The 22,940-nt window shown below is 36.1% G+C and overlaps 1 protein-coding gene across 1 annotated transcript in view; it reads left to right on the top strand.

The window, feature by feature from the left end:
- Positions 1–8,443: 8,443 nt before the first annotated feature.
- PIGK (phosphatidylinositol glycan anchor biosynthesis class K) overlaps positions 8,444–22,940 on the top strand; it is a 113,392-nt gene continuing 98,895 nt past the window's right edge. Inside the window, exons 1-3 of the mRNA XM_077771039.1 lie at positions 8,444–8,574; positions 12,389–12,442; positions 15,896–15,987. Coding sequence (XP_077627165.1) covers positions 8,482–8,574; positions 12,389–12,442; positions 15,896–15,987 — 239 coding nt within the window. The 5' untranslated portion in view covers positions 8,444–8,481. The remainder of the gene's footprint in view (positions 8,575–12,388; positions 12,443–15,895; positions 15,988–22,940) is intronic.

The following is a 22,940-nucleotide window of genomic DNA, read 5'->3' as shown; positions in this document are numbered from 1 at the left end:
CCATGCTGATTCTCTTTAAACGAAATTACCACTCAAAATATTACAGACATCACAGTGGACTGAGAAGAAAGAAAGCAAACAAATAAAAATGATCACTTAAATAAAATTGACAGCATTTTACTTATTTAGCAATTATGGTGGCATGGTATTTATTAATAGACTCTAGTTTTCTTCCTTTTGGTTTTTCTAGATATGTTGATCCTTAACGACATCATTACAACGTATTTATTATAGAGATGTCATTCTCCTCTTTCCTTCCAAAGCTATCTCAAATTATAGTTTGGAAAGTATTCATTTGGAAATTGTAACAAAAGGGTCTAATTTTGTTGAGAAATTTGGAATTCCAATTTTATCAAATTATTTCATTTATGAAATTTCTTTGAGAAAAATTCATTTAGTGATATATTTTATGTTGATTTAAAAATAACTTTTGGGGCACCTGGGTGGCTCAGTTGGTTAAGGATCATCGCCTCAGGTCATGATTTTACAGTTCGTGGGTTCGAGCCCTGCGTCAGGCTCTGTGCTGACAGCTCAGAGGTTGGAACCTGCTTCAGATTCTCTGTCTCTCTCAAATAAAAACATTTTAAAAATGCTATTCCTTGAGCAGTTTTATAAAAAAAAATAACTTTTGCCCTTTGTTCCTTCACTTGTGTTCCTTAATTTTGATCTGATAAAAGTAGGGCTTCAACTAGCAAAGAAGCTGGTCTTATTTCCCTTAAGGTCAATGTTAAGTGCAATTCACGAGCTCTCCTTGGTAGATTGACTATCAAAAGCGATAAATGTAATAGTTTCTTAATGTAAGCTTTGGACAAGGAGGCTATTTAATCATTGTTTTATTTTACATTTTTTGTCTAGTGGCTTTAATTTATTAACTTAAATATTTTATTTGAATGAAGTATTTAAGAGAGAGAGAGAAAAATGTCTGATTGTTAAACTAAATTTGGCTACATCAATCAGTGAGCAGAGCATTTCTAGCACTGAGCAGCTGTTTTTGTCAGATATAAAGAGAGGAAGAAATGTGAATTGTTCCTTTAAAAACCACTAAAAGTATTCATTTTTTTATGATAATAAAAGTAACATTTGCTCTTTGTAGAAAATTAAGAAAATTGTATTTCCCATTTCTTTCTGGCAAATTCCCTTTTATCCTTGAGTTCTAAAGTGAAGTTCCTCAGAAAAGTATCTCCTGATTGGGTTAGGCTGCCCCCCTAGACAATGTCACCTGTACCCCTCCTTTGTTGAGCTTACCATGATATAATTAATTAATAATTTGTGTAATTAGCTGTTTAATACCCTCAATCCATGAGGGTGTGGATTGTGTCTACGTTATTCCCACCCTCAGATACAGTTCTTAGAAAATTCTCTACCAGACTAGATGCTCAATGAATAACTGTTGAGTGAATGAATGAATAAATAGAAACAGAACATCCACAATATTATCTATTTTTCCTTTTAATGATTTTTTTCTAAAATTTTGTTTGTTTGTTTAGAGAGAGCATGAGAAAGCACGCACGCTGGGGAGGAACAGAGAGAGTGGGAGAAAGAGAGAATCCCAAGCAGGCTCTGTGCTGGCAGTTCAGAGCCTGACATGGGGCTGGATCCCACAAACCTTGAGATCATGACCTGAGCCAAAGTCAAGTGGGACGCTTAAACAACTGAACAACCCAGGTACCCATTAATGATTATTTTTATTTAAGATGCTACATAAATCCATGATAAAACAAAGACGTTCAACTCATACTGAAGAGTGGAGAGTAAAAGCCCTCTGAGACCCTAATCTTCCTTCTCAGGTCTCCAGGAGATAATCACTGTTGATTGTTTAAGTACCGGTAGTAGTTTTCTCTTGCTGCAGTAACAAATTGCCATAAACTCAATGGCTTAAAAGAAAACAAAATTACTATTGTATAGTTCTGGAGAAGTCAGAGGTGCAAAATGGGCTAGTAGAACTGGGTTTCTTTTGGAGGAGCTAGGGGAGAGTCCATTCCCTTGCCTTTTCCAGCTCCTAGAAGCTACTCACATCCTTGACTAGTGGCTCTTCATCACTCGGATCACTGCTTTGCCACATCTTTTCTTCCCTGATTCTCTTGCCCTCCCCTTATAAGTACCCTTGTGATTACATTGTGCCCACTCAGAAAATTTAATATAATCTTCCTTACTCAAGAACATAATCACATTTACAAAGTCCCTTTTGTCATTTTAGGTAACATATTCACAGGTTTTAAGGATTAAGATATGGACATCTTTGGTGGGAGGGGTTATTCTGCCTACCGTAGTACCTTTCTAGCACAAGTTTCCCTAAATACACAACTTCTTCCCTCTCCTCCACAAGACTCCTATGTCTTTCTAAGAGACACCTTCCAGATGTCAGTATGTCCCACGCTTTGTTATAGAATAAAATATTTATTAAATCTTCTTGAGACTTCAGAGAATCTAACAAGATGCTTACAGAATAAAAGCAATATACAATTGAATAAAAATCAATTGTACAAAATTGATAGAATTTTTCAGCTCATGTGGAATTGAACTCTATCAATTCGTTTTGTATCACCCAAACTGGTGGCTTCTTGACTGACAAGAGATGATTACACTACTAATGAGATATTAAGTTTTACATCACTAAAGCATTCAACCTGACTTTCTGTCCAGGTCATTATGGCTTTTAATGACAACACAGGATTGCCAAAAATGAGACCTTGAAGGGCAATTGCTCTACTCTTGCATTGAAGCAATGTTATTATGAATTAGTTCTGAAGCTAATGAGAAGGTCATGAGATGGAAATTGATTACACCAGGACAACAAACTATTATTAAATGGTTCACTGGAAGGAGGGAGGAAAAGTATTTGAAGCCAAACTGAAATGGAATTGAAGGTGGTCCAATATCAAAATCATTACTAGGAAATGATACAAATACACTGGAAAGAAAGCCCTTTTGCTTTATTTTAATTGATTTTTTAATTTGTATTTTATTATATATCTAATTTACTTTTATTGAATTCAATCTTGCTCAAAGAAACATTTTGGCTGTCAAATATAAAATGTTATACACATCAAGTACTTGTGCTGATTGTTGTAGCAAACAGGCTTGCCTGAAGCAGTTAAACTATATGTAATAAAAACCACATTGCAAAATCTCTCTCAGGGGCTATGTTCCGATCCTGATTAAATGTATCCTTGCCACTGATTTTATTTTGTAATAGCATTTATTTAGTAGTCACAGGAGTATTTATAGTAAGTTTATGCAAGTTTGTCTTCTAATTGATCTGGGTAAATATTTAAACCAGACCTCACTTGTATATGAATCCTAAACCTGGTCCACTTCCTGTCATATTTATGTTACAAAAAATGGCACCATTATGTATTCAGTTGTACAAGTCAGATATGCAAAACTCATCCCTGAAATTGTCCTCTCTCCTGCTTTCCAAATAGAATCTATTATCATGGTTGTTGTAATCTTTTTTTTTTTTAATTTTTAACATTTATTTTCCATTGAGAGATAGAGAGAGACAGAGCATGATCCTGGGAGGGGCAGAGAAAGAGAGGGAGACACAGGATCCAAAGCAGGCTCCAGGCTCTGAGATGTCAGCACAGAGCCCTATGTGGGGCTCGAACTCACAAACTGTGAGATCATGACCTGAGCCGAAGTCAGTCACTCAATTGACTGAACCACCCAGATGCCCCTGTTGTAATCTTACAATTTAGTGGGTTCTCTCTGTTAACATCATCTCCACTCATACCACTCTGGTCCAAGCTATCACTCCCTGGATTGTAGCCATGGCCTCCCAAATGCTCTACTTGCAGCTATTCTCACTGAAGCCAGCATGATTTTTGCCATCCCAAGGCTTTCCTTGACCTGACCCCCAAGGCTTTAAAGGGAGGTGACACCTGCTTAGCAATGCAGTTTCATCCTGTAGAGCTCTCTCATTTGTTCTTTGAACTGCAAACATTGAACAGAACTCTCTTTTTAGACTTTTACATTTGTTTAAATGCTTCTACTGTTAATATCTGTCTCCCCTAGACTGTACGCTCCAATGAAGACAACAACTTGCTCAGTTTTTGCTTTCTTTATTGCCCGAGACTAGCACAATGCCTGGTTCATAATTGGTGCTTAATAAATATCCACACAGCAAATGAATAACAAGATAGTGTTCTTGGTGCAGACATTAGGAGAGAGAAAAGAAGATATGGTAGGTGCATAGGTAATAAAAGAGAGCAAGAATAAACACTGATTGGGGTGCCTGGGTGGCTCAGTTGCTTAAGAATCTGACTTTTGATTTTGGCTCAGGTCATGATGTCACGGTTCCTGAATTTGAGCCCCACATGGGGCTCTACGCTGACAGTGTAGAGGCTGAATGGGATTCTCTCTCTCCTCCTCTCTCTCTGCCCCTTCTGCCCTATCAGAAATAAATAAATAAACTTTGAAAAAAGGGACAAATACTGATATAACACTAGAGTCAACGGAGTCAGCCTGAGTTATCATTTGATTGAAGAACAATAGTAACAGCACAGATAGACTTTGTAGTAAACTCACCGTGAGGGTTGAGCATAAAAACTTTTCTTAGAGAAGCCATGAGTGTGTGTGGATGTGTGTGATTGTGATCTGATAGTCAAATGCTTGTTTTCTCTTTTATTTACTAAGTTAAGTCAATTATTCTCTACATGAATAATTGAATTGAATTCTAGTCTAAAGGTAGACTCTGGTTAACAATTATTATTTTTTAATGGAGATATAATTGACACAACACTGTTATATATTTAGGTGAATAGTTTTGTCCTAGTGGTGAAAACTTTTTAAGATTTACTCTCTTAGTAACTTTCAAATATACAACACAGTGTTGTGGTTGTCTGTGTGTGTGTGTGTGTGTGTGTGTGTTTAATACAATGCTGATTTTATTCCAGCTAAATAAAGCAATGTACAAGCTACCTGAGCAATAAGCTTAACTCAAGGGGCAAAAGCCAAGAAAGAAGTATTTTTCCCGTTTGTCTTAATTATCAGTCACTGCACCTCCTTTTAAAACAAAGCTGAAACAAGAAAGCCTTACTATCAACATTCTTAGTAGTCAGATGTAATATAAGCTGTGAAAAAGAAATACAAGACATAATATTGGCAAGGAAGAGACAAAAAGGTAATCTGAGGATAACATAACATTATTAAAAACTAGAAAAGCCAAAACAGTTTGTCAAACAAAAGTTTTATGTAATTTTCATTACTGAAATAATTAAATAATTCTTATTAAAATAATGAAGCAGTACTTGCACAGAAAATATTATCTGCCTATCAGCAATAACTGATCATAGATATTACTTATTTATAATTATTGTATATTTATTTCCTATATAATGAAAAAAATCTTTTGAGAATAACAGCAAATGTTAACAGTGCTTAGGAAGTAGCTTAAATTAGGTGCCTCTGGCTTAAGGTTCAACTGAGAAATTCAAAAAAGGAAACACAAATAAATGTGAGAGTTCCATATTCCAGGATGAAGGACTAAATATGATAAAGATGTCAGCATCTCTCAAATTTATTAACATTTTGTATAACCCTATTAAAAATCCAAATAGTATTATTTTCTTATAACTTGAAAAAGTTATTATTAAATTCACTTGGAAAATTACCAGGTGAAATCATCAAAGAATTTTGTGAAAAGTTATGTACGGTGAAATGTCTAGCCATAATGGACAAATGTTAAAACATATTAAAAGCAACAATTATGATGGGGAAAGATAGGATAAAATAGGCAGAGAGGGAAAGGTTAGGACCTGAGGTCTTTGGGTGGGGAAAAAAACGCATTATTTTGGAACAATGCTGGGAGCATCTGACCACAGCCCCCCGCCCGGGGCATAAGGTTTCTCTTGAGAATGTAACAGACACCTCTATTCCCCCTCAGTTTCCCATCAGGAGTTTGACAATCAAAATACTTCACTAAAATAAGTAAACCATAAAACTTATGCTATATGAGGTATAGTATAACCACAGTCTGACTCCTTATACAATGGAATTGAGTCAGTCAGGAATAGACAACCCAGCACCTAGTTATCAGGCCAATAAGGGTATAACCTGTGAAGGAACAAGGGGGCAGGGAAGGAGAAGTTGACCAGAACCTTATAAAACAAAGATCCTTACCTATATTCACAGGCATTCACTTTGAAATGCCCCTTCTCTGTAAAGAGAGCTTTCATACTATTCTTACTTTCTAATCTTATACTCTAATAAATTTTTGCCTGCTGCTCATTTTGTGTCCACTTCTTCATTCTTCAAAGTGGTGAGACAATGAATCCTGGGTATTGAGATAAAGAATCTTGCAACACAATGATTAAAGTAACTTGATACTAGTCCCAAAACAGACATATATTTTAATCGAAGAGAGCAGAAAGACCAGAAATACTATATTTTTGGGGTGCCTGGGTGGCTCAGTTGGTTGAGCATCCGACTTCAGCTCAGGTCATGATTTCCCGGTTGGTGGGTTCAAGCCCCGTGTCAAGCTTGGTGCTGACAGCTCAGAGCCTGGAGCCTGCTTCAGATTCTGTGTCTTTGTCTCTCTCTCTGTCCCTCCCCTGCTCGTACTCTGTCTCTCCCTCCCAAAAATAAACAAACATTTAAAAAAAAGAAATACTGTATTTCCTACAAGTGTTTAATGAAAGAATTAATATGAGTTAATGGGTAAGGTAAGCATTATGTAGAAAATTCTGTTGGATCATGGAATACCAATTTTGGTAAAAGAAGAAGCATTATAGCAATGGCTCCCCAGAATCATGTCTCTATTTCTACACCCTTTTGTTTCTAGCTGTGGACACACTACAAAGTTTTGGGTGGTTTGTTATGCAGCCATAGATAACTCAGATAACATCTTGTAGCATATACTAAAATATATTCCAGGTAGATGAATAGTTAAATATAAAATCAAAAGAAAATAAAACTTGATCTGAGAACTGAATGAATGTATGACATTTCAGGTGTAAGACATTTTGGTAGTATGCTAACTTTCTTGGCTTTACAAGGGAAAACCTGAAATTTGACTAACTAACATTAAACATTTCACAAACTACAATAGCAAAAGAAACAAAATGGAAAGAGAGACAAGGGTCTGGGAATAGCAATAGCATAAAATATGGCAAGAGTTAATGTCACTTCTTTATAAAGGCATTCAAATTCATATGTAAAACAAAGCTGTGAACAGAAAATTTACATCAAAGGACATAAGAAAGTTTATATACACAAGGAAAGACATCAGATCTTGATAGCAATCAAAGAACTAGAAGTATAACAACCTTGAGGTAACATTTTGTAACTAGGAATTTAGAGGGAAAAATGGTATAATTTGATGTTAGGTTATATTTTGATGGCACTGCCAGTCTGTATGCTTTGGAAAGCAACATTATTGATAGTCACTAAAATGTTTGTATCTTTTGACTTAAAATTTCTATTCTAGGAAAATTATCTAAAAAAAATAATTTAACAGGGATGCCTGGGTGTCTCAGTTGGTTAAGCATGGGACTCTTGATTTCGGCTGAGGTCATAATCTTAAGGTTGGTGAGTTGGAGCCCCATCCGACTCTGTGCTGACCGCATGGAGCCTGCTTGGGATTCTTTCTCTCCCTCTCTCTTTCTGTCCCGACCCCACTATCTCTTTGTCTCAAAATAAAGTTAAAAAAAAAAAAAAAAGAATTCAACAAATATGAAAAGTCAAATGCACACAGGTATGGTTTACAATATTAATTTTATAGTAAAACTTGGAAACTTTGTATTGTCCAATAGATGGTTAATTACATTGTCTAAAGCACCAGTAAGTAGTGGAATTCCAAGTTCCCATTAAATGTTAAAATTATGAAGATCATGAAGCAGCATAAATGTTTCTACGATGTTAGATGAAAATAATTTAAAACTGAATGCATATAATAAACAATGGATAAATACATACGATCTTATCAAATCCTCAGATCCTCTTTGAAATAAATTTTAGCTCCATAGTTACAGAAGAAACAAAAATTTAAACACTTTCTTCATGTTCAAACTTTTAATAAGAAACAGACCTCAAGCATGTTAATTGCAGCACCCACCCATGTTACGATTAATCCAATTAATCATCTTTTTGTCCCCCAAAACTTCCTCTTACTACTACACCCTCCTTGATTTATTCAAGAATTGGCAGCACTATGCAAAATAGGAACTAGCTTCTTAAAGTTTATGGGATCACAGATTTTCCTCCTTCACGTTTCAGACAATTTTTTAAATGCTATATGTATTTTACAATACAAAAACGGAAAATCCACTTAAAGATAAAGGATCACAGTCTTCTACCTGCCCAGCTACCCGGAAACAAACTCTGTACTAGTGCCGTTTACTACAGGCTGGGGAGGGGCCGGCGTCAAGGAGGTGGGGCTGGCGTCGCAAAAAGAAAAAAAAAGAGGCCATGCAGAAATCCGCGGCGCTGCTTTACGGCTTCTCGCTCCGCCTCTCCAGGTACCGGCGGCTGAAGCCGGGAAACATGGTGGCTCCCTGTTTTCTCCGCAAGGGTTTGACTGCCCTGGCAGGGTTGTTGCTCTTGTCCTTCGGCACCTTGGCCGCTAGTCAGATCGAGGTAGGAATCAGGCCCTCCGAGCGGCAGGGCCCTGGGAGGACAGCTGTGTTGCGGTTGTGAGCGCACCAGCAGACATGCGACTCACAGCACCAGAGGGGAGCATCAGCCTCTCACTTGGCTGGGTTGTGGGGAGGGTATCACAGGGCACAGGATAGGACAGTGTCGTTCCCTAACGCCCATTTAAAATTTGAATTTAAAGGGGCGCCTGGGTGGCTCAGTCGGTTAAGCGTCCGACTTTCACTTAGGTCATGATCTCGCGGTTCGTGGGTTCGGGCCCCGCGTCGGGCTCTGTGCTGACTGCCAGCTCAGAGCCTGGAGCCTGTTTCAGTCTGTGACTCCCTCTCTCTGACCCTCCCCTGCTCACGCTGTCTCTCTCTCTCCTAGAAATAAATAAAACATTGAAAAAAAAGATACATTTAAAATTTGAATTTAAAGAATCAAACCTTAGGAGACGAAGGAGGACCTGATCATTGCTCTGACGAATGTGCCGACCCTAACAGTTGAATTGCGAGCACAGGAGTGAAGCACCCACTTTCCTACTAAATAAACTACAATGCTCCCCTTTGACAGGAGTCAAATGGGTTCAGTGTTTTATTTTTGGCTCACAGAATTCTGGCCTTTTATAAAGCTTTTGCTCTCCCCAGTACTCTGACAATACTTGAGGCCAGTTCTACGGTCTAAATCCGTAGTATTGTTTTCAGGTTTGCATATCCTGTTGGCTAAGGGGCCGAGATAGCTAGCAGACATTTGAAAATCTGTACAATTTGATCTTCTGCCTAGCCCACCTCCTATGGGATTGCTACTAAGTCAGACACCTGTTTGATTTTTTAAAAATAAACTCTTTTTTTATCTCATATTTTGATTGACACTAAATTCTGTGTTCTTAATTTTAAAAATTGCTTTCATTTTTCCAGTTCCATTGGCTTAATGGAGGCCCTGGTCGTTTCTTGCCTAGACTATTGCAAGAACTATCTTGTTTCCCCCAGGCTTCCAAAGTGCCTCACTTAGATGTTACATTAGTCTTCATAAAATGCAAACCTAATAGGGTTATTCTTCTGACTTAATCCTTCCAGTGTTTTCCCATTATATACAGAGGAATGTCTGAACATCATGATCTGGTCTCTGCCAACTTTTGTGGTCTTCTTATTGACGGCCATTCTTTTCACCATTTAAGTATCTTGAGTTTGGACCAGTGGATTATAAACTTCTTGAATACGTACCTCCCAATTGAAAAAGACACAGAGAATGAACCCTTTGTCTATATCCATGAATTACTGCTAATCTATATGTTCAATATTTATAAGGCATTTTTAAATCTGATACAAATATAAAACGTTCTGCTATTTTCCTCCTTTATTCTGATGGATTATTTTGTATACTTCATTTTGGATACCATTATTATTATTTTTTGTAGTTATGTTGTTGCTGTGCTTTTTCACATCACAGTGTTTTATACTTGTTTCTTCTATTTATTAAGATGCAGTAGAAGCATAACTTCTGTAGAGCCTTTGCTTATCCCTTGTTTTTGCTACAATTACTATTGTAATTTGTACATTTAGCTAATATAGCACCTATCTGTTATAATCCATATATGCTTTGTAATATCTATTATTCCATCATCTTTCACTTTAGAGTGCAACAGCTCCCTAACTGGGCTGCCTCAAGTCTTTCTCCCTTTCAGTCTGTTTTCTAAGCTGCAGCCAGAGTAACTTTTAAAAATGCAAGTCGGATCATGTCACCCATAAACACCTTAATGTTTCTTGAAGGATAAAGAACAGAATCTCCATTATGACCCACGAACAAGGCCCTGCATACTTTGGCCCTTGCTTACACCTCCAGTTCTCTCTCTCTCTCTCTCTCTCTCTCTCTCACAGACTTCTAGTAGTGCTAATCTTTTAGTTTCTCAAAGCCTTTAAGCTTCTTTCTGCCGTTAGGGTGTATGTTCCTTTTGTCTGGAATTATCTTCCCTCTTCTCTTCATTTTTTGGATCCTAACCTAAATGTCACTTCTCTAGGGAAAACTTCCCTGATGTCTTTCTACTTCCCACCCCCAGAATCAAGTTAGGTCAAGTCTCTCTAGAGGTCTATTGTACTCTTTCATGATACTGTGTATCCTATCTTGGTGGAATTTGTAGTTTGCCCTCATCTGCTTAATGTGTGTCTATCAGTTTGGATAGTAACCTCTTTGAAGGCGGGTATAATGATTATTTTTGCCCATCGTATTCTGAGCATTTAGGACAGTGGCTGGCACGTGGCACCCAATAAATGTGATAGATGAATGAATGTTACATTGCAGTGTAATGTGTTTGCATGCTCCCAGAGTTTGTTGAACTCGGATTCGTCAGAGCAGCATGCTATTTATTGATTTTTATATCACTACACATTACATGTACTTGGTACATAATAAGTGCTCCACTCATATATACAATGAATAACTTTGCAGAGCCTGTATTTTCTAAACAATCACAAAAGAGTTTTGCCATATCAAATTTTTGACTAAAGTCTTAATGATGTAAGACTTTTCAGCTAGAAGGGACATTTGAGATTATTGGGTCAACTTGTACTTTCTACATGAGGAAAGTCAAGTCTAAAGAGCTAAGTGACTTACCCCAGTCTCACAACCATGTGAGGGATAGGACCTGGGCTAAAGCCCAGATCTTCAAATTTTTAAACTAATGCTTTATCCACTGTAACAGATAGTTTCTTTAGAGTCTAGGCAGTTGTTGAGAAAGGTTTATATATATGTGTGTATGACACATTTGAATGAATTTTTTATTTTATTCTCCCTGTAATTTTCTTGCCAGCTGAAAATTAAAATAGCTAACGTTTGTTATGCAATTACTATGTTCTAGTCACCATTTCTGCCTTCCATGTATCAGGTAATATTACTGTGTTATAGATGGAGAAATGGAGGCACAGAGAAGCTTCTTAAGCTTTTACAGGTAGTAAATAATAGGGCCCAGATTTGAATCCAGGCACTATGACTCTTTTAGTAATTAACTTTGGTGGTAGACCTGGGGTCATGAAGGTATATAGTCACTATTATTTTAATATATAATAAATACCGTGTTCCTTAAGTATCTGGATATTATTGGATATTGAGATTTTTAATGTTCCACAATGGTAAATATAGTTCAGACTTTAACAGATTAGTGAAATGGTACATGGCAGCCTGCTAGAGAATGTACTCAATCAGATGTAGTGATGTGTTCAAATAAAGTAATTGGAAGCATCCAGGACAGAATAGGAAGAAATAATTAATGAAACTTAAACAAGAAGGGTATTAATTGTTCTGTGTGTAATCAAGGCATGAAAATAAATCTTTCACAGTTTGAAGACTGAATTGAAAACTAGAAGCATATGAGGAAGAGCTGGTTGTGTTTGAGTTAAAGTGTTTGAAAACAAGCAACTGCCCTCACAATGCCCCCCAACAAAAAAATGAAACTTTTGGGGACACCTGGGTGGCTCAGTCAGTTGGGCGTCCAACTTCAGCTCAGGTCATGATCTTGCAGTTCATGAGTTCGATCCCCGCATCAGGCGCTGTGCTGACAGCTCAGAGCCTGGAGCCTGCTTCCGATTCTGTCTCTTTCTCTCTGCCCCTCCCTGTCATGCTCTGTCTGTCTCTCTCAGAAATAAATAAACATAAAAAAAAATGAAACTTTTTGTCCTTCGTAAGGTCAAATACTAGAACCTTTATAAATTTGCATAATGATAATTTACTATCATTATAACTATAAAGACTTAATGAATCTTAACTGTTCTTTATTCTCAGAAATGTGGCTTTTCTAATATATTGGCTATTATTTGACTTGTAGGATCAAACAGAACAGTTCTTTAGAAGTGGCCACACAAACAACTGGGCTGTTTTGGTAAGTATGTTCTATAAAGGTATAGGTTGCTAGTCACATTAGATATGTGTGTGAGAAATTTTGTGTGAATCAAATTTTTGAAAAAGAGTTTTTATTTTCTCATATCTTGTAACAAATTCCTTATTTTGATTTGACCATGTCAACTATGCCTTCAATATATTGTCATGTGGTGATACGTAAATAAATATAAAAATAAGTTAAATACTATTGTTAAAGGAAATATAAATATAGAATTATTTTAATAATGGAAACTAGTAATTGTACTTTTCTTTCTTCTTTCTTTCTTTTTCCTTTTTCTTTCTTTTTCTTTTTCTTTCTTCATTCCGTCCTTCCTTTCTCTCTTTCTTTTTCTTTCATTTCCAAAGGCTGTTTTATTTTCTATTTTAGTAATAGAATATTAGAATAAGAGAATATTATTAGAATAGCAAATAAATATTTTCTATTTTAATGTACCATAATCTCTAGTTCATGAGCATTTAGATTCTAAAGTTTTATTATTTTAAACAAGGCTATGTTGGATAGCCTTTTGGTGACCAGTTAAAAGAGAGGAAACTTATCAGGAGGCAGGCCATGCATGATCCACCAGTTTAAGAGGATAACTTGCTCTGCAGGAAACCAAGGGCTCTTCAATGACTAGTCTCTCCATGGGAATTCTTAAAAAAGAGAATAACTGCCTATGTGTAGACAACTAATTGCCAAAGGGCTCATCCTTTAGAATATGAGCCTATTAGCATATATTGCACACACATTGAGGCTTTTCTTGTCTGGGAAACCTCTCACTGAGCCCAAATGCAGTAACTTGGGTCTCAGATAAGAAACAGAGAATGACAAAGAATTATTATTGAGTGTTTCACAACAATTGCAGTTTCACATTGTGTACAATATTTTACACATTCACTCAGACTTAATAAAGTGAGACTTCAATGAATTGTGCTTTCCTTTTTTTTTTTTTAATGTTTATTTATTGAGGGGAGAGGTGCAGAGAGAGTGAGAGAAAGAGGAGAGAGAATCCCAAGCAGGCTCCACACTGTCAGTGCAGAGCCCAATGCAGAGCTTGAACTCACGAATTGAGAGATCATGACCTGAGGTGAAATCGAGATTCAGACCCTTAACCAAGACTGAGACACCCAAGTGCCCCAAATTGTGCTTTCTTAAATGGAAAATTGTGAAATTTGACCAGAGCCAATTTGGAAGTACTACGCGTGCATTTTTTCAGTGGTACATTATTCATATTTTTAAAAAATATATGTTTTTCTCTACCAGTTGGAATTAATTTGTTTTTAGTCTTGACTAAATGATCATAGGTAAATGGAATGCCCCTTTGGCCTTATTCTATGATTGAGAAACTTTCACCACCAGAGGGAGATATAAGGAAAATTGGATTCCATTTTAGTTTCAAGATCTGCTTTGAGTAAATCATTTTGGCTTCTGTTTAATAAAAAATATTATAATGATAATCCTCACCATGGTTTAAAGAAAGTACAGTGAGGAACGGTGTAAACTGAAAAATCATTGTACCCCTCTTACTCCTATTTTTATTCTCCATGATCACTATTATCATTTTCTTGTATATTCTTTCAGAAATTTCCAATGCATATTATTACATTTATGTCTACTTCTCTGTCCTTTTCAAGACACTAATGGATCATATCACTTGCTCTTTTACAACTGGCCTTTTTTTTTGGTATCTCATTTTGAGAATATGAATATTTTATGTTAAGTTGGTATTTCCTGTTTCCTTTTCTTTTGCCACCTAAATTTCATGTCTAATAAATTGCCAGTGAAAATTTGGACAGTTTCTTAGGTTTATGCTCATTAAATACTATAATAGCTGAGAAAAACCTTTTGGGTATGGTAAAATGCACTGAGTACACTGGTTTTTATTATGACTAATGCAGATATAAATTATTTAAACTATTTCTGCTCACGTTAGGGAATCTGCACCTGATCTTGCTACTAATGGGTAGTGATTTTGTTTCTAGCTTTTTGATTTCAATACTTGCAGGTATAGGCAATGTCATAGTAAAAATTCTTAAATACATATTTTTGTGTACTTACATAAGCTAAATCAAAAGATAAATATTTGGGGTGCCTGCTGGCTCAGTTGGTTGAACGTCTGACTTCACCTCAGGTCATGCATCTCATGATTCATGAGTTTGAGCCCCACATAGGACTCTTTGCTGATCACAGAGCCTGGTTGGCATCCTCTGTCCCCATCTCTCACTGCTCCTTCCCTGCTCACCGTCTCTCAAAAATAAGCATTTTTTTAAAAAAGATAAATATTCAAACTTGATATATGTTGAAAATTACCCTCTTGTAAGAGTATATTAGTTTGCATTCTCAGCAGTAGGACATGAGTTATTCATTTTCCCACACAATTGCCAATGACATGAATTGTCATGGATTTTTAACAATTCAATTTATGTTTTTTAAGTTATGATAAAAGTTGAGCATCTCTAAGAGTTTTATTGTCCATTTTGAATACCTTTACTATGAAATGTTTTGCTCTTATCTTTTTCCCATTTTTCAAAATTGGGATATTTGGTTTTTTTTTCTTATTGAGCTATAATTATTTCAAGTTTTTCATTTCAGTTAGGACTTTATGGTATTTTTTGACACATGGAATTTTACATTTTAATGTCAAAAATTTTAGTCGTTTCCTTATTGGATTACAGCTTGGAAATTTGTTTTAATAAAAAATCTCGAGGTTCCTTTCTGTTTGCAGGGGCAGGAACATTTATCCTAGTCTCAAAGCTGTCATTGTACCTACTAATGCCAGAGGTATGGGGTAGGAAGTAGGGAGGGAGCTTGCGGGGTTGGTATGCTTCCTTTGGAAGGGATTTTCAGAAGGACTGCTTTTTGAGGCATGATGTTAGATTTTCCTAGTACTGTTGATATCATTTTTAGGAATCAGGTTTTTTTTTTAATGTAAAACTTGTTTGGATTGTTTCTAGTTTTCTGTTCAGTTGAACAGCTTCTTTATAATGCATTCTCTGATATGCATATAAAATTGTTTTGTAGGTTATCTATCTAACATTTTTCATAACTAAAATTAGGGAGCAAGCGAGAGTGAAAAGAATAATATATAACCCAAGATAGTTAATTTTCTTTTCTTTTCTGTAAAGAGATTATGGACATTGCCTTTGATTCTAAAGAATTTTAACCTTTTAGACATAGGAACATTATCAAAGTTGGTTCAGTATTTGATTAAATTCCCAAAGATTTGTTTTCTCTTAAACTGAATGATCTTTTTACTTAATAGCAGTTATGAAAGACTTCTCTTTAGAGAGATTGGTTTTACTGACAATTTTTTATATACTTTGCTGTTTATAAGCCTAAATTATGATGTACTCTTTTTTTTTAGATGTTGCTAAATCCTACTTAAAGAGAAATAATTCTGTAACCCAGTGGCTTATTTTGATTCATGATAATATATTTCTTTTACTTCTTTAGGTCTGTACATCCCGGTTCTGGTTTAATTATCGACATGTTGCAAATACTCTTTCTGTTTATAGAAGTGTTAAGAGGCTAGGTATTCCTGACAGGTAAGAATTCTTAATAAAGCTTTGAACCTCAGTGAAAATTACCCTTAGACAATTGTTATTATTTTTGCATTTTTGTATTGCTTTGTAAAAGGTAAACCTGATTTGGAGTATTTTTTATTGTTGTTAAAGCATACCATCATTTATAAAGTAGCTGTTACTTATGATCATAATGGCAAATTATGTAAAACAACAATCAATACTAAGGTAAAAAGATTTGATGAAGTATAATTGTTTAGTGTCATTTATTGTTAAATGCTTTGGTCTGGGTTTTTAATTGTAGGCAACAGAAAACAATTTTGACTAATTCAAGTAGAAAAGTAATTTACTGAGGGCATATTGATGATAAGTTCACCAAGTTGCTGAGAAGGCTGTATGTAGTCAAGAACATGTTAGACTAGGGAGCAGAAAAGACATCTAAAAATCATGGCATATACCCATCCAATAATGGGACACCTGGGTGGCTCAGTCAGTTAAGCATCTGACTCTTGGTTTTGGCTCAGGTCATGATCTCATGGGTTTGTGAGTTTGAGCCCTGCCTTGGGCTCCATGCTGACATTATGGAGCCTGTTTGGAATTCTGTCTCCCTCCCAAGTGGGGACTTGCGTAGTCTCTATCTGTCTTAAAATAAATAAATAAACTTTAAAAAACAAATTTAAAAAAAATCCAGTGACAATAATGCTGCCACAAATTGCCGGCTAGACTCAGCTACTGCACAGTTGCTACCATTACCTTTGGAGACTTAATGTTGTTGCTGCTGTCTGCTGCTAAAATCCAACCTTTGCTGTCCCAGCTTCTTACTATCTCTAGCTTTTAATTTAGAGTCCTTGGTGGGAATGTCATATTGGCAGAGCATAGATTAAGTGCCTATAGTTCATGCTGATGAGGTGAGAGGAAGAATGACTACATGGCATTGTTAGCTTCTATAAATGGAGATGGGCTCTGTCTTCTATAAAGACTCATAAAGTGAGGTACAGTATTTCCTAATTTCAGGAGGTAGTCCCAGTACTAGGCAAAACCCCTGTGCCTCCGCCCCCAGATATATGTTCTTCTCTACATTTCGTTTGTCAGATGTGGTAGAGCTGTTTCTGCTGCTACCAGTATCTTCTACTAGTTATAGAAGAAACTAGTAGCAATCAATTCACTTGTTTAGGTTTGATCTATTTAGTCCTATGTACCTCTCTACCTTTGAGGCAGTATGGAAAGAGTTCTGCACCCAGGCAGATCTGAGTTTGAAATCTGGGGTTAGTGGTGATTTTCATTAAGTCATTTCATCATGCTAAGCCTGTTTCTTCAGCTATTACATGGTGATAATAGTACTGTCTTTGCAAGATCCAAATATTTTCGGGGCGCCTGGGTGGCTCAGTTGGTTAAGTGTCTGACTTCGGCCCAGGTCATGATCTCACGGTTCGTGGGTTCCAGCCCTTTGTTGGGCTCTGTGCTGACAGCAAGCTCAGAGCCTGGAGCCTGTTTCAGATTTTGTATCTCCCTCTCTGATGCTCCCCTGCTCACACTGTCTCTCTCTCAGAAATAAATAAAACACTAAAAAAATTGAAAAAGAAGATTCAGATATTTTCAATAAAAAGCAAATAGAGATACATGTAAAGTGCTGCAGGAGCAAAAAGGAAGCAGTGAGTGACTCAGGAAACAAAGATATAGTACATTCTCTGTAAATAGATCATGTTAGCCTAAGAAGCTGACAAGAACTATAACTTAATTCCTGTATTTCATCTGGAAATTAAGGCAAGTCGATAACATTACCATTTTAAAAAGTAAATTAAGTCTGAGAAAGAATGGTTTGCTATATCAAGTTCATAGATATTATTCTTGTAAGTAGCCAATTATTATAATTTGTTAATTGGTTCTCCTCTAATAGAGCTATGTGGTCAGTCGTTTGGCTTTTAACTGCTGTTGCTTCTATACCCTGTGTGCTCCTCCAGGGGGTTACTATGCATAGTTTGGATATAGTTTTCACTTTGGTAGATGAATCTCTGTCTGGTCTATAGGTTATTACAATGTTTAAATGGTTTAAGTAAAATTTAGAGGGACTTTTTAAAAATAAACTGTAACTGTAAGATGTGTTTTATATGCTATAATTGGTAGGTTTGTCCCTAGGTTTCTGAAGGATATTCTTTAAAAGTTTGTTCCTATTTCATAGGGTGCCTTTGTGCCTCAGTTGGTTTAGGTTCTGACTTCAGCCCAGGTCATGATCTCGCAGTTCGTGAGTTTGAGCCCCACATTGGCTCTGTGCTGACAGCTCAGAGCCTGGAGCCTACTTTAGATCCTATGTCTCCCTCTCTCTGCCCCTCCCCTGCTTGTGCTCTGTCTCTCAAAAATGAATAAATGTTAGAGAAATTTTTAAAAAATTTAAAAGCTCGTTCCTGTTTCACATGATTGCCTGTCTACCTCTGTTTATGACGTCTTTTTGGGACAATGAATTGAGGATTTAAACCATTTGTTATTTTATAAACAGAAATTAATATATAAGATTCGATTTGGCTCTTAGCTTATTTATGGTGAATATTCTTATTGTGAATATTCCTGTGATTAGTGACTTATCTTACTTTACCTCTACCTGGAGTTAAGTATGAAGATATTTCTGAGGTGCCTGGGTGGCTCATTTAGTAAGTGTCTGACTCTTGATTTTGGCTCAGGTCGTGATCTTACAGGTGGTGGGATTGAGCCCCATGTTGGACTTCGTGCTGTCAGTGGAGCCTGCTTGGGATTCTCTCTTCCTCTGTCTCACCCCTTCCTTGCTTTCTCTTTCTCCAAATAAATAAATAGACTTTAAAAAATGATATTTCTAAGTACATTCTTAGAAAGTAACAAATTATTATAGCAGTTTGGAAACTTAAAATCATTAAGAACAGTTTTTAGTTTTAAAGCTTGAATTTCAAAATACAGTTTGTATTTATTTTTATACACTATGGAACAGTTTTAAGTTAAGAAAATGTTATAACTTCTGTTCATATTCCAGGTGTGCATGCTGAGAAAAATGAGTGGTCATTACATTTAATAAACATTATGACTAGAGCTCTGTTTTGTTTTTGTTTTTTAATTTGTTTGTTTTTCAAAGGAGAATTTTACCTTTGCCTTGAAATGCAAGCTATTTGTATTTAGTTTTCCCATGTACTTCAGTAAGACATTAGTTCATGTCACAAGTCATTTGGGTAAATACATGACTCAGGTGATTGCCTTTTATTTTGGAAGTTCACACCAATTCCATAGGTCCTGTTTAAAATATAACATTAGTGATGTCACTACTCTTGTTCTGATTTCTTTCTGATCTCCTGTCTGTATCTCACATATTCCAGCCATACTGAGCCATTCTCTGTGCCTTGAATGGCTGTCAGTATTTCTGGCTCACTACTACCAAAAACTGGCTGTGATTCTCAGTCTCTTGTGGTTAAAAATATAGGTTTCTTGGCTCCACCTCTGGTGATTCTACTTCCCGAAATCTTAAGTGAGGCCTAGACATCAGCTATAGATATGGTTCAGATGTACAGTCAAGTTTAGGAAGCACAGCTTTAATTCACATTCGTACTTATTTTAAAAAGCGTTTCCTGACCCCCTTCTTTGCTTCTGTGGTATCCTCTGTATACTTTTATCAAAACATGATTATACCAGTTATAGTATATCTCCCTCGTTAGCTTATAACTCCTCGAAAGGAAAACAAATTATGTTTTATTTCATTTTATACTTCTAGCATCGCACAGTATCTGACACATAGTAGGTTCTCACTAGATATTGGATAAATAAACAAGTGCCTTGGAAATATTTTATTGGTTAGACAAACACAAGTTTGTACTTTAAGAATAGGAACACTTCTGTTTCCTAAATTGTAGTTACTTTAGTTTTTAGCAAATTTTATCTGTTATAAAAGAAATTTTAATAAATAGGTTGTCAGAATTTTGTAAAAATGTTTCTAAATGTTGACTGGGGGAAGGGATTTTAGTGGTTATGGGGGAGAATAAAAAGACATGTTGTTATCATTTTCACACCTGTCTGTCATGGTAAAGAGGTGTTTTGTATTTTATGTCCATGCTTTCTGTAACTTTACCTACCTTCAGAAAATTTGTTTTTATTTGCCTGGTTTTAACTTCCTTAAATATGTGACTTTTTCAGAAAATTTTCTGCCCTCAAATAATTGTTTTGGACTAACTCTCTGTTTTGCTACCTCCAGTATGCTTAATATGCTAAAGAAGAGGGAGAAAAAAGGCATTATGCAGAGGTTACGTCCGAATTCAGCATGTGAAACAAAAATTGAACCAAAATTATTCTTGAAAGTTTCTGAACTAGCACATAAAGTACAATATAATATCCCATCAAGTCTAACAGCCAGTTTTCTCTCTAGTGCTAGTGCAGATTACTATTTTCTTTTTCTTTGGTGGAGCACTTAATGAAGTGGTTTACTTAGGATTAGGGGATATATTTTGTGAAAGTATACTTCTCCTTAATAGTAGAATAATGCGGTGCCTGGGTGGCTCAGTCACTTAAGGGTCCAACTTCAGCTTGGGTTATGATCTCATGGTATGTGAGTTCAAGCCCTACGTTGGACTCTGTGCTAATAACAGCTCAGAGCCTGGAGCCTGCTTCAGATTCTGCGTCCCCCTCTCTCTCTGACCCTTCTCTGCTTGTACTCTGTCTCTCTCTCTCTCTCTCAAAAATAAATAAACATTTAAAAAAGTCATAGATGCTCATGCTATGAGAAGCATATGGAGATTGAGACTGACTGAGAGGATGTAGAGTCATATTTCCCATCTCATGTTTACTTTGAGGACTAAATGCATTGAGTATTAGGGTGGGTGAGATCTGCTCCCCCTCCCCCTTTTTGCCTGAGTGCATGAGATTAACTTTATGGAGTTACGTGTGTAAATAATTTTTCTTAAAATATGATTTAGCTCTACTACAAGTGGGTGGGTATGAGTTTTTGAAATGATCCCTGTCTGATAAACTATGTGTATAGATAAATCCAGCACCTTTCCTGACTCCATTTTTTCCCCTTACTCTATATTTTCATCATTATGTGAGATTCCTAATTTAATTAGGTATAATTACCTATTATTAATTATTATTATAATTAATGATTCCTAATTTAAACATTTTTCTTCGTCTTCTCTTATTCATAAACTCTTAGTTTATGCAAAATAAAATTCAAGTCCCCTATGCTCATACTCAAGGCTTTTGCAATCTGGTTCCAGATCTGACATTCTCATAATTTAATTTCAATCCCTTATGCTCCAGCCACTTCCTTCATGTAAGTCCCTGTATTAGCTTCTGTCATTCCCTTACACTGGTCATTCCACCTATGGTTCTTTTCTTCCTCTTTCTAATTTTCTTATGTCCAAATTCAATTTATACACTTTCTAGAGATTTCTTGGTCCTTTTTGCATAAATAATATCTTATTTATACTTTCATCATGCCACTTTTTTGTATGTTTTGATCTTATTTCTTTTCTAAAATTTTTTTAATGTTTTACTTATTTCTGAGAGAGAGAGAGAGCAGGGTCAGAGAGAGAGGGAAACACAGAATCCAAAGCAGGCTCCAGGGTCTGAGCTAGCTGTCAGCACAGAGCCGACGTGGGGCTTGAACCCACAAACCGTGAGATCATGACCTGAGCCGAAGTCAGACACTTAACCAACTGAGCCACCCAGGTGCCCCCCCCTCCACTTTTTTAAAAAAAATTTTTAAACGTTTTACTTATTTCTGAGAGAGAGAGAGAGAGATTGAGAGAGAGAGAGAGAGAGAGATGATCTTACTTCTTAAGTCCTGGTTCTCATACTGTTTATATTCTTTAGAGTACATTCTTTAGTGTACAGAACTGAACTGAATGAATGAATAATATGCTAAACACTACTAGCTAAATGGAACCTGATTGGTCTAGGCTAAAAGGGAAATATTTATGAGACTGCTTATTTATATTCCCTTTATTTTTTAATTTTATTTTTTTAAATAATCTCTACACCCAGTGTAGGGCTCAAACTCACAAGCCCAAGATCAAAAATTGCATGCTCTACCAACTAAGCCAGCCAGGCGCCTCTTATATTCCCTTTAAGAGTTGTTTCCTACACTGCATTGAGCTAAAAGTACTCTGTAGTGAATTTTATAAACTATTCCCTACTCTTCCTTTAGGGATCCATTGGTGGGGTGATCTCACCAGGCAACTTTAAATTCATTTCTTTCTATCAGATAGAAGTCTATAAGGGTCTTGCATAAGACAAATTAACTTCAACTTTACTTATTCCCAACCTTACCACTATTTAAATTCCCTTGGGCTGTGCTGTTTTGGGAATGCCTTGTCCCTTTTTACTCCTTTTTAAAATAAAATATATTAGAATTTGAAATGTAAATTTTGGTAGGGTGTCGACTGGGTGACTCAATTGGTTAAAAGTCTGACTTCAGTTCAGGTCATGATCTCACAGCTCGTGGGTTCAAGCCCTGCATTGGGCTCTGTGCTGGCAGCTCAGAGCCTAGAGCCTACTTCAGATTCTGTGTTTCCCTCTCTCACTGCCCCTCTCCTGCTTGTACTTTGTCTCTCTCTCTCAAAAATAAATATTAAAAAAAAAAAGAAATGTGAATTTTGGTAATGTATCTATAACCTAAGATAGGAAAAAATCATGAATTGCTTATTATTGTGGGTTTTAAAATCATTAGCAATATGATTTTTGACTATTGCTTTTTAAACTCCTGTGGATTCGATATTGTACATCAGAGGGCAATTTAAAGATAGATCATTAATAAGATATTTCAGAGATTTTCTTGTACAATTGCTCTTTAAAATATTATGGAGAAGGGCATGGTTATTATGGCTCTTTGAAAATGCTTGTGGCTTTCTCTCCAGTAAGGTCAGACAAAGTGGACCCCTATTTCTGGCCTCCTCCATACTCACTGCAACACATACTCATGGTACACAATAATTCAGATACTACATTAGGGATTTTATAATGACTTATTT

The sequence above is a fragment of the Crocuta crocuta genome, unplaced genomic scaffold, assembly GCF_008692635.1.
Source record: "Crocuta crocuta isolate KB4526 unplaced genomic scaffold, BGI_CrCroc_1.0 scaffold125, whole genome shotgun sequence".
Taxonomy (NCBI): domain Eukaryota; kingdom Metazoa; phylum Chordata; class Mammalia; order Carnivora; family Hyaenidae; genus Crocuta; species Crocuta crocuta.
This window is presented reverse-complemented; position numbering and strand designations above follow the sequence as displayed.